At 35.6% G+C, this 13,232-nt stretch overlaps 2 protein-coding genes across 2 annotated transcripts; both read right to left on the reverse strand.

Annotated features, from left to right (window-relative positions):
- Positions 1–1,431: 1,431 nt before the first annotated feature.
- LOC144565996 (heat shock cognate 70 kDa protein-like) lies at positions 1,432–3,567 on the reverse strand. Its single transcript, XM_078315863.1, has 2 exons — positions 3,283–3,567; positions 1,432–3,089 (listed from the first exon to the last, which is right to left on the reverse strand). Exons 1-2 carry the CDS (start codon positions 3,497–3,499, stop codon positions 1,438–1,440), a joined length of 1,869 nt encoding a protein of 622 aa, XP_078171989.1. The 5' UTR covers positions 3,500–3,567; the 3' UTR covers positions 1,432–1,437.
- Positions 3,568–4,925: 1,358 nt separating this feature from the next.
- On the reverse strand, positions 4,926–7,374 carry LOC144566005 (heat shock cognate 70 kDa protein-like). Its single transcript, XM_078315867.1, has 3 exons — positions 7,253–7,374; positions 6,881–7,093; positions 4,926–6,765 (listed from the first exon to the last, which is right to left on the reverse strand). Exons 2-3 carry the CDS (start codon positions 7,089–7,091, stop codon positions 5,114–5,116), a joined length of 1,863 nt encoding a protein of 620 aa, XP_078171993.1. The 5' UTR covers positions 7,092–7,093; positions 7,253–7,374; the 3' UTR covers positions 4,926–5,113.
- Between the last annotated feature and the right edge of the window lie 5,858 nt (positions 7,375–13,232).

The raw sequence follows: 13,232 nt of genomic DNA on the forward strand, positions 1-13,232 counted from the left end.
ACTAGGATGTGAATGATACTTTTTTATTCGGTTATCTGATATGTACTGTATTCAATAAGATGCGGTAGGTAGAACTTGAACACCAAGATTCTAACAATATCAATGTACTTTAACCACTAGGCTACAAATACACATTTGATACTTTTTATGAAGAGGAGGCGCGGTTTATAGATTTACACTGCCTAGTGGTTAAAGTACTAGTGGAGGCGCGGTTTATAGATTCTAACAATATCAATGTACTTTTTTATGAAGAGGAGGCGCGGTTTATATAATTATTATTTATTATGAACATTGATAATACTTTTTTTTTTTTATCAATTTTGTTAAATTTAATTTTAATTTTCTTATTCTAAAACACTTGATCTTTATATATGTAATTTAATAATTATTATTCATTATGTGTTAATTACTGCACGAATTTTAAGAGTCATGTCTAAGGTTATAAATAGACTTGTATTCTCTTGTAAGAATGTAAGAGAGAAAATACAAAAAGATAGTTTGAATAATAAAAGAGTTGTTGTGAGAATTGTGTCTCTCTTCCCTCCACCGAAATATATATCAAATACTAACACTCCCGTCCTTCCCCTTTTCATTTATTGATTTTTTGTTTTGTTTTTCTTCATTAATATATCCAAGGTTTATGATAAAGTAGCCACGCCATAGTGCGATAGGTGTGACCTCCGAAGTCCGGACCCCTCCATCTTTTTTTTCTGGCACTGATTTCTTCCTGTTTTTTCTGAGATGTGGAAAATGCATGATTACCAGTTACCGGCTTACTGCTAAAAGTGATCAAAAAAAACTTTTGATTATTTTTCTGTATGTTTACATGGTTTGATTACAAAATACAAATCTTATATACAGGCAGTGGCTATTGTTAACAGTTAATTTCCGTTTGAGCAAATAGTAAACATATCCAAAATTACAGATTTACACTTACTATATATATCTTTCTTTTTTGAAGGTTAGTGGGCAGTTACTGCTTTCTTACTTGACTCTAAGTCTCTAACAGATAATTGCTTATTGCTATATATGGCTGAGAAAGGTTGAGTTGCAAGGCTTTCCATATTGATTTATGATGATGATAATTCTCTGTGATCAATTAGGCATCTTTTTTGTGTGTAACAATTCAACTTTGAAGTTTGAACACATGCATGCAGAGTATCTAATAAAACATTAGATTGTACAATAACACAATAAATAGCACTCTAATCCAACTAAAACTGCAACCACTTGACCTAACGATATTTGAGCCCAACAAAGAAACTCACACTTGCATAAAAAACAATTAAAGAAAGAACCTAGCTCATTAAACAAAAGCTCAGTATCCAAATTTTATTCTAAGATGAAGCAAACAAAACAGTGTCACTTGTTTCACCAAAAATAAATTGAAAACAAAAGAAAAAAGAAGATGCAACCAATTTTTCATATATTTACATCTTAAGGACTCTCCTGGTAGATCTTTGCTATAATTGGTTCACAAATGGCCATCAATTCTCTCAGTTTGGCCTCCGACTCGGCATGGTCCGGAAGAAGATTATCCTCCACCCAATTTATAGCTTGCATAGTTGCATCATCCATAGTGCTCTTATTTGCAGAATTCAGTTTTGGAGCAATTCTGCTGTTCCTCATTGAATTTCTCATATTATATGCATATTTCTCCAGCGCATTGCGAGCATCGACCTTCTTCTTATACTCCAAATCCTCGACTCTGAATGTCTCAGCATCTTTGATCATTTTCTCGATTTGTCCCTCGCTCAAACGACCATCATCATTGGTCACAGTGATCTTGCTTTGTTGACCGGTTCCTTTTTCTTGCGCTGTGACATTTAGAATCCCATTTGCATCGATCTCAAAGCAGACATTGATTTTTGGTTCCATTTTTGGAGCAGGAGGAATTCCTGAGAGCTTAAACATACCTAGAAGGTTGTTGTCATCGGTTCTAGGTCTTTCTCCCTCAAAGACTTGCACGAGGACACTCAATTGGTTGTCTGAACTTGTAGAAAAAAATTTGTCCCTTTTGGTGGGTATTATAGTATTTCTTGGTATTAAGGTAGTCATGATTCCTCCCTGGGTCTCTATACCTAGAGACAGAGGCGTAACATCGACAATAACAAGGTCAAGTACCTCGTCATTGCCGTGACCGCTAAGTTTTGCAGCTTGTAGTGCTGCCCCATATGCTACAGCCTCATCGGGGTTAATGGTTTTGCAAAGTTCTTTTCCATCAAAGAGCTCTTGCACCATTTTCTGAACCATTGGAATTCTTGTAGAACCCCCGACAAGCACCACTATGTCGATGGCAGTCTTGTCCATAAGAGCATCCTCCAGACACTTGGTCACGAGTCCAATGCACCTTTTGAAGAGATCCACATTGAGCTCCTCGAACCGAGCCTGGGAGATGTACGAACTAAAATCAATGCCTTCGTAGAGGCAAGCAACCTCCACAGTTGTCGAGGCAGCAAAGGAGAGAGTCCTTTTTGCTCGTTCACAGGCAGATCGCAACCTCCTAATGCTCCTCGGGTTGTCACTTATGTCCTTCTGGTGCTTCCTTTTGATCTCCTGGATGAAGTGGTTCAGCAAACGGTTGTCGAAGTCCTCGCCACCGAGGTGTGTGTCTCCAGCTGTTGCTTTAACCTTGAACACACCTTGCTTGATGTTGAGCACCGAGACATCAAAGGTGCCGCCGCCGAGGTCAAAAACAAGGACATTCTTCTCTTCAAGTACATAAGTCAATTTCTCGAAGCCGTAAGCCACTGCAGCAGCGGTGGGTTCGTCCATGATGCGCATCACCGTTAGCCCTGCGATCTTACCAGCGTCCTTTGTGGCCCGTCTTTGGGAGTCGTTGAAGTAGGCAGGGACAGTGACCACCGCATTCTGGATACTGCATTCGAGGAAGTTCTCTGCAATCTCCTTCAATTTTTGTAGGATCATAGCGGATAATTGCTCTGGCAGGAACTGTTTCTCCTCTCCTTTGTACTGGACTACAATCTTTGGTTTATCACCAGCTCCTTGAATGACACTGAAAGGCCATAGCTTTCTATCACTCTGGACAGTTGGGTCAGAAAAGCGCCTACCGATCAGACGCTTCATGTCTGTCTCAAAGGATGATATGTTTCAATTAATGAAAGAGAAAGAACAACTTCATATAATATACTGATCAGATGAAACATTAAGGGAAAATTACTTACCAATTCAAAGGATGATATGTTTCAATTAAAGAAAGAGAAATAACAAGTTCATATAATATACTGATCAGATGAAAACATTAATGGAAAAAATACTTACCAAATATGGTGTTTGTGGGGTTCATGTCAACCTGGGTCTTGGCAGCTTCACCTATCAGCCGCTCGTCAGGCGTGAATGCAACACATGATGGGGTTGTATGGTTGCCTTGGTCGTTTGCAATGATCTCCACGCGCCCATGATACCAGACTGCGACACATGAGTATGTCGTGCTGAGATCGATCCCGATTGCTGCCTGCTCCTCCTTGCTTGGTGCCATTGCTTAATTAGAAACTTTTTCAAGCACAAGAGGAGTTCACTAAATCTTAAATGAAAGAAGATATAATTGATTCCTAATTGTTTGGGTACTTGGTACGTAAGAGGGCGGGACTATTAAATAAGAGCAACTGACTCTAAATATTTGTTATAATTAATTCATTCTATTATTGAAAAAAATAATTTGGTGCTCTGTCAACCGTATGATTCGACAAAGTCCTTCCTGTCCTTTTCAGAGGTAATTTCTATGTGCTTATTTTACAAGTCAAGTCAATGGTTCATGAATTTCCCCACAATTACATTATAATATATATATGTTATCTTCCTTCTTTTATTATCAGGTCATTTCTTAGAAAGACAACATCCATAATAAATTTGCAAATGAAATAATAAATAAGAGTTCATCAAATGTCTCTTCGTTTATCAACATTTTTTTTTCCCTCGAGTATGAGAGAAAACCCCTAATGAATTAATAGCTTTTGGAAGATGATTATAATGGCACAAGTTTTTGGTGTCATAAAATGCCACATACTTATTTTGTTATTTATATTTCAAATTTTGAATTCAAATGTGGAATCGAATCCGTATCTTACTTATTTTCATAAGAGATGCATACACGTAAAACTTTATTTTTTTATTTTTTATTTGGGGGGATTTCATGTATATACTTCAAAAACGTCAAAATTACATATTTCCCTTCTAAAGTTCATAATACATATTTCCCCTTCTAAATTTTTAAAACTTACAAATTTACTCATTTTATTATCTTTTCTATTTAAACTCATTTTAAATTCATGAAATACCCATTTTATCCGTTAATAAAAAAAGTAAAAAGAAATATGTAGCATGTTTCATAAAAATATCAGCTTTCTAATAATCGGTTTCCTTTAGGTATATGCTTGTGTAAGCATCGGTTTCCTTTTTGATTATACACTAAACTAAGATTTAAAAATTGAACGCATTTTAGGAGTATTTTAATTAATATTCCACCTAATGAGATTGCTAAAAAAAAGTTACCTAGTAAACAATTTATTTGATTTGATTAAATTGGGGGGGGGGGGGGGGGGGGCGGTGTCGGGGACACCAAATAACATTAAAAATAATTTTATATTCATATTTATAGAAATAACAATAAATATGACTGATGAATTTAAATTCGGAAAACTAAATAAAAAATAAAGGTATCCATTTCTTTCAGACACCTATCTAACCCGAGAGGTGTGATCTATATATCCATGACGCTTAGCATTGCATGCTGACTAGCTAATAGTTTTATTTTAACATATAAATGCATAAAAATAAAGTTATTTAAACTCTCATCTTTTATAAAAACATTACTTTAGAAAACAATTGAACAACAGAAAACTAACAATAAAACAATTGGTAAATTTGTAATTAGCCCCTGTCATTTAGATGTGACGAGGACATTGAATTGAAGCAATGACATACAATTCTAGTTCCATTCAATCCAAAATACAAAATTAAAAGCAAAAAAGGTTGGAAAATATTTTTCATAACATAATAATGTATGTGCCTATCTTTTTTAATAAGATATTGTCTCTTGGAGAAAATTGATTGCAAAATTGAAAACAAATTAAGCTTATCTTTTGTAATAAATTTACATATAATCAATTGAAGCACAAATTCTCTCTAGTTCAACCATCCTTGATTCAGACTCAGTTACATCTGGAAATGGGTTATCCTCAACCCAACTTAACGTCTCTTGTATTGCATCTTCAATCCCCATTTTCGTCGCAAATGGTAAAGTATTGGTGATGCTATTATTTTTCATGGCATTTTTCATACGATAAGCATATTGCTCCAGTGAGTTCTTGGTTTCGTACTTTCTATGGCACTCCTCATCCTGGGCCTTGTACCTTTCGGCATCCTGAATTATCTTCTCGATCAACTCGTTGCTCATCCTCGCCTCTTCGTTGGTCACCGTCAGCTTCTTCTTCTGTCCGCTACTTCTGTCCTGCGCTGAAACATTCAGTATGCCATTGGCATCTATGTCGAAGCACACATCAAACTTTGGTACTTCTCTTGGAGCTGGTGCGATTCCAGAGAGGGTGAATTTGCCGAGGAGGTAATTATCCTTAGTCTCGGCTCTCTCGCCTTCAAATACTCTGAAGTCAACAACAGTCTGATTGTCATAGTGAGTTGTAAACACTTTCTCCTTCTTTGTTGGTATTGTGGTGTTCCTTGGAACCACGATAGACATGACTCCTCCCACAATTTCAATGCCGAGCGAGAGCGGAGTCACATCTAAGAGTACCATGTCTTCGATCTCTCTGCTCCCCTGACTGCTCAACTTGGCGGCTTGGATGGTGGCACCATATGCGACGGCCTCATCCGGATTGATGCCTTTGCTGATTTTCTTTCCATTTCCATCAAAGTAGCTATTCAGAAGTTGTTGCACTTTAGGGATTCTTGTGGACCCACCCACAAGGACGATGACATCAATATTAGTCTTGTCAGCGCTAGCATCCTTGAGACATTTCTCTACGAGTTGCATGCATCTTGTGAAGAGATCCATGTTGAGCTCTTCAAATCGGGCTTGGCTGATGCGAGAAGAGAAATCAATTCCCTCATAGAGGCTATCAACCTCAACAATTGTGTGGGTCAAAAAAGAGAGGTTCCTCTTTGCTCGCTCGCAAGCAGAACGTAGCCTTCTAAGAGCCCTTGGAATCCCGCTGATGTCCTTGTTGTTCTTCCTCTTGAACTCATCAAGACAATAATTCACCAAGCGGTTGTCAAAATCTTCACCGCCGAGGTGGGTGTCTCCGGCAGTAGCCTTCACCTCAAAGATACCATTCTTGACGGTAAGCAAGGAGACATCAAAGGTGCCTCCACCTAGGTCGAAGATCAATACCTTCTTCTCGGCAGCAGTTTTGTCGTTGCTGATGCTAATTTTGTCAAATCCGTACGCTACAGCAGCAGCAGTGGGCTCATCCATGATGCGCATTACATTCAGTCCGGCTATTTCACCGGCATCTTTGGTTGAACGCCTCTGTGCATCATTGAAGTATGCAGGGACTGTGATCACAGCATTTTTAACGGGGCTGGCTAGGTAGGCCTCGGCGATCTCCTTCATTTTGGTAAGGATCATGGAGGATATCTCTTCGGGGTAAAATTTTTTCTCCTCGCCCATATGTTTCACCACAATTTGAGGCTTGCCAGCAGGACCCTTCACCACAGCAAATGGCCATAGCTTAATGTCGCTTTGAACGGAGGGATCCGAGAATTGCCTTCCAATCAAACGCTTAACAGCTGAAAATTATAATGGAATTCCATATATAAATAATAAGCATGCATGAACTTGTGAAGTCCTATAAGAGAGCAGAAAAACAGCAAAACAAAAGAAATATTGAAGAGCTAAGCTCACTGAAGATGGTGTTGGTGGGGTTCATGTCAATTTGGTTCTTGGCTGAATCTCCTACATGTCGCTCAATGTCGGTGAAGGCAACGCATGATGGAGTGGTGCGGTTACCCTGGTCATTTGCAATGATCTCCACACGACCATGCTGCCACACGCCGACACACGAGTAAGTCGTGCCGAGGTCGATCCCAATTGCTGGATGCTCTTTGTGCGCCATTACTATGATTTATGAGGAAGCAATTGATGTTACAATCAAATTCACAACTAGCAGAATACAACTAAACAGAGTTTTTAATTCCTTTTTCCCTTCTGATAATGATATAGAAAAGCAAATTCTATTCAAGAAAGGCAAGTAAAAAAATGCTATATTGTACTTACCTTGATATAATTTTTTTCTAATTAGATATTGAAACGTTGAAAGTCGGGAAATGCTGATCGATTTCCTTGGATAAGTTGTATATGTATTACAGCTAGGAATGGGGAAATAAGAAATTTCAATGTTTTGATGGGATATTGGCTATTTAGAAATTTTTGATGGGTACACTATAAATTTTCCCGTAATGGATATATAATAAGAAAATTGCATACCATGCATGTCATTTTCTAGGTAATTTCTCTTCCCATAATTAATTTGTTCCTTACATTTCTTGGTCCCACTCTGACATGAGATATATATATTCTTACATATAATAATGTGGGTAAAAGTTCTCCAGATAAGATTTGCAGGCATAATGAAAATTCAGAGAAATTTTATATATAAATGAGATTTATTTTACGCGTTCCTTATGGCCAATTAATTGTAACACAAGAGGGACGGTCAATTGTCACTGTCTAGACACAACCAGTCCAAGTGTGCAACTCTTCTATATATCTCCAAGGTGTAGTTGTAGTTGTAGTTGTAGTTGGGCATTCATTGTTCATCTATATTGATATATTATTATTAATTGTTATTATTGTAATTAAGTCGTCAAGATACGGCCTCTATATGAGGTAGTTAATTGTTCTTTTCAAAAATTATGTAGGATGAAGCAAAAAAATAAAAATAAAAATAAAAATTCTGTGGGTGAAATTCATTATTAATAAAGGATATATTTTATCTGGTATTTGGAAACCGAAAGAAACAACAAACTGATCAATTGTTGATGTCTCTACATCCAGAAAATTAGAAATTCTCTCCAAATTATACAACCTTGATAGCTACTATCAAGTTAAAAAAAAAAAAAAAAAAATTCTCTCCAAAGACTTTTGACTTACTCAAAGTCTTCTCTCAAGTTTCCAGAAAAAGAAAAAGAAAAAAAAAAAATTCTCTCCAAAGACTTTTGACTTCGTCAAAGTCTTCTCTCTTTCTATCAAATTAAACAAGTTGCAGTTGGATATTGATTGTCATCTAAATATCTATTCATCGCTAATCCAGGGGCTAGTTTTTCTTTCTGCAGACGTATATGTTTATCCTCTCTAGGATATTTCCTGTAGCTTCTATGTATTTATATATAATCTTTAAGCCTAGCTTCCAAGTTTTCCAGTTCTCACCTAGAGTAGTGTCAAAAAAAACATAACCGTATCCATAATTTTATTAAGCGGATATTAATGCTGTTACAAATATAAATATCAGACAGATGTCAAAATTTAAATTTAAATTTGTCTTAAATGAATACAATTAATTTAAGCAGATAACCTACGGATATGATTATTATGAAAAAAAAAAATCATTAATAAATATTACAAAATCCATATATCAAAGAACTTTAGAATATATTAGTTGATAAATTAAAGTCAGCTTTTAGAATAATAAAATTAAAATTAAATTTAACAAATAAAAAAGATGCATATATTAGTTGATATATGTTCATAATTAAAAATAAGTATATAAAATATGAAGGTATTTCATACAAATGAAAAGGATATAATTAAGGGATAATTTTTTATGTGTCTTGGAATTTGACAAAATCAGGGATATTCACTGTAAAATCAGCATATGTGGGATTGAAAAATCAACCAACATTCACAGTGTTTATACATAGAGTTTGGAAAATGAAGATACCACCAAGAATGAAGGTATTTGGATGGTTGGTGTATTACAGGAAAATACTTATGTTAGAAATACTGAAAACTTTAATATTAATCCAGAATCCGTAAATTCAAAATAAAATAGCGAACGTATTTAAAACTTACAATTCTGAATTGATGACATTTTGCGGAAGCGTTAATACTGAGATCTTCAATGATTTTCCTGATAACTGATGATGGACACAGCGTTTTCTCTTAATGGCGTTTTTCAGAAATTCTCTCAAAATTCAGTAGAGAGAGACAGAGAGACCTTTTTCTAAGTTGTTTTTCTGTAACTTATCAGACAATCAATTGGGACCAGTATATACTAATAGCAACAGATTTTTCCATCAAAAATGCTGAAGCCCTTTCGTTCATTTCTTTGAATGAACCCGGTGCATATTAATAACATAGGCCATAACATAATAAAACAGCGAACATATTTAAAACTTACAATTCTGAATTGATGACATTTTGCGGAAGCGTTAATACTGAGATCTTCAATGATTTTCCTGATAACTGATGATGGACACAGCGTTTTCTTTTAATGGCGTTTTTCAGAAATTCTCTCAAAATTCAGTAGAGAGAGACAGAGAGACCTTTTTCTAAGTTGTTTTTCTGTAACTTATCAGGCAATCAATTGGGACCAGTATATACTAATAGCAACAGATTTTTCCATCAAAAATGCTGAAGCCCTTTCGTTCATTTCTTTGAATGAACCCGGTGCATATTAATAACATAGGCCATAACATAATAAAATAGCGAACGTATTTAAAACTTACAATTCTGAATTGATGACATTTTGCGGAAGCGTTAATACTGAGATCTTCAATGATTTTCCTGATAACTGATGATGGACACAGCGTTTTCTCTTAATGGCGTTTTTCAGAAATTCTCTCAAAATTCAGTAGAGAGAGACAGAGATACCTTTTTCTAAGTTGTTTTTCTGTAACTTATCAGGCAATCAATTGGGACCAGTATATACTAATAACAATAGATTTTTCCATCAAAAATGTTGAAGCCCTTTCGTTCATTTCTTTGAATGAACCCGGTGCATATTAATAACATAGGCCATAACATAATAAAATAAAACTAACATTCTCCCACTTGGCCGTAATGTTATAACATAATAAAGTACATATAAAAAAAATTGAAAAAAATTGGCCAATATAATTTTTTTTTATTAATCGTAAACCTGTTCAGTTAGAAATACCAAACCAAACTAAAGTAATCAAAATAACAAATGTCGTTATTTGATCCCCATTAATTATAGCATTGGTACTCTTTCCAACAATGGTTAATAATCTTCATTCGGTCCTCATAAATAATTTGCTTAGAATAAACAAAATTATGCGCATCATAATTAGCAAATTTATTAATTCAAAGTCAATACATAATTAAAGGTTTAGTACAGAACATAATATATATATAGTTTACAACATCAAAATCATAATACATTAACTAAACCCATGCCGGCAACATGCTCTTTGTAAAGAGTGGGTGGAAGCGCTTTTGTTAGAGAATCAGCTAACATAGCTCTTGTATTGATATGTTGTATCATAATGGTACCATCTTTGACTTTGTCTCTAACAACAAGATATTTGATGTCGATCCACTTGGATGCACCACTTGATTTGTTATTCTTAGAGAAGAAAACAGCAGCTTCGTTATCACAAAATAAGGTGAGTGGCCTCGCAATACTGTCAATTACTTGAAGTCCTGGTATAAAATTCTTTAACCAAACTGCTTGACCAGTAGCATGATAACACGCCACAAATTCTGCTTGCATAGTGGAAGATGCCCTTAAAGACTGCTTAGCACTCTTCCATGAAATTGGTCCCCTTGCAAGCATAAATATGTAACCTGATGTGGATTTCTTACTGTCGAGACATCCAGAAAAATCTGAATCAAAATAACCAATAACTTTAAGGTTATTTGACCTCTTGTAAGTAAGCATATAATCTTTTGTCCCTTGCAAATAGCGTAAAACTTTCTTGGCAGCTTTCCAATGGTCCATTCTTGGATGAGTTTGATATCGGCCAAGCATACCAACTGCAAATGCAATATCAGGACGTGTACAAACTTGAGCATACATAAGACTCCCTACTACCGAAGCATAAGGAATTTGCTTCATTTGAGCACGTTCTATTTCATTTTTAGGACATTGAAACTTGCTGAATTTGTCACCCTTGACAATAGGAGCAACACTAGGGGAGCAATTGTGCATGTTATATCTTTTAAGCACTTTCTCAATATATGCTCTTTGGGATAAACCTAAGATCCCACGAGACCGATCTCGGTAAATTTCAATTCCTATAACATAAGAGGCTTCACCAAGATCCTTCATTTCAAACTTAGTTGATAGAAAACATTTTGTCTCGTATAACATGTCTAAATCACTACTTGCCAATAAAATATCATCCACGTACAAAACGAGAAAGATAAATTTACTCCTACTAACCTTGAGGTATATGCATTGATCTATTATATTTTCTGTAAATCCAAATTCGGTTATAATCTCATCAAACTTGAGATACCACTGTCGTGAAGCTTGTTTTAATCCATATATTGAACGTTTTAACCTACATGCCATATGTTCCTTGCCTTCTTCAACAAACCCTTCAGGTTGTTTCATAAAAATTTCTTCATGCAAGTTACCATTGAGAAATGCAGCTTTCACGTCCATTTGATGTAGTTCTAAATCATAATGAGCTACAAGGGCTAAAACAATTCTTAATGAATCTTTCTTTGAGACAGGAGAAAATGTATTGTCAAAATGTACACCTTCTTGTTGTGTAAACCCTTTAGCGACTAGTCTGGCCTTAAATCTTTCAATGTTACCTTTGGAGTCAGTTTTAGTCTTATAGACCCATTTACATCCTACAGGTTTAACCCCGACAGGTAACTCAATAAGATCCCAAACTTCATTAATTTCCATAGATTTCATCTCATCATTCATGGCTTCCAACCATTGAGATGATTTATCACTCATAATAGCTTGCTTGAATGAGATAGGATCATCTCCATTACCTATATCACAACCCTCCTCAGTAAGGTATACGATATAATCATCAGGTATGGCAGATCTTCTCTCTCTTTGTGATCTACGTAAGGGTTCTTGTGGCAGCATAGGAGCTTCATCAACAATAGGTACATCATGAACATGAGTTTCTTCATTAGCCTCTTGAACAACAATAGGTATAGAATTTGTAATTTCTCGAATTATCGGAATTGGAACATAAATCCGATTTTCTTCGAGGTTTACTGTTCTATTTGCATTACTCCCGCTGATGTTGCCATTTTCAAAAAATACAGCATGTCTCGTCTCAACTATTCTAGTGGTATGTGACGGACAATAAAATCTGAAACCTTTGGATCTCTCTGGATAACCAATAAAATAACAACTAATGGTTCTGGAATCAAGTTTCTTAAGTTGCGGATTATAGACTTTTGCTTCAGCAGGACAGCCCCATACACGTAAGTATCCTAGTTGTGAATTTCTGCCAGTCCACAGTTCATAAGGTGTTTTTGGAACAGATTTACTAGGAACCCGATTTAGAATATGTGTGGCTGTTTTTAAAGCTTCTGTCCACAAAAAATCCGGCAATGTGGTATTGCATATCATACTTCGTACCATATCCATTAGTGTACGATTACGTCTTTCAGCAACTCCATTTTGTCGAGGATCTTCCGGCATAGAGTACTGATGTACAATACCATTTTCTTGAAGAAATAAAGCGAACGGGCCTGGACTTTGACCAAGGTCGGTGTGTCTTCCATAATATTCACCGCCTCTATCTGATCGCACTATTTTAATTTTAAGGTTATGTTGATTTTCAACTTCAGCCTTAAAAATCTTGAATTTATCTAGTGCTTCAGATTTTTCATTAATCAAGTACACATAACCATAGCGAGAATAATCATCAATGAAAGTAATAAACGATTTATGCCCGTTAATACTCGGAGTAGGAAAAGGACCACAAATATCAGTATGAATAATTTCTAATAGTCCCCCACTTCGAGTGGCTCCTTTCTTATTTCCCTTGACAAATTTTTCTTTTACACATTCTACGCAGTTGTCAAAATCAGAAAAATCTAATGCAGGGAGAATTTCATTTCTAATGAGACGTTGCATTCTATCTCTTGAAATATGACCCAATCTGCGATGCCATAATTTGGAAGAATTTCCAACATCACGATTTCTCTTGACTCCACGTTTATGATTAACACTAGTAATATTCATAGATAACAGAGATTCACAAAAGGAAGAATCCAAACATAATTTATATAGATTATCACATAATAATCCAGA

The sequence above is a fragment of the Carex rostrata genome, chromosome 1 (genome assembly GCF_964058835.1).
Source record: "Carex rostrata chromosome 1, lpCarRost1.2, whole genome shotgun sequence".
NCBI classification, from domain to species: Eukaryota; Viridiplantae; Streptophyta; class Magnoliopsida; order Poales; family Cyperaceae; genus Carex; species Carex rostrata.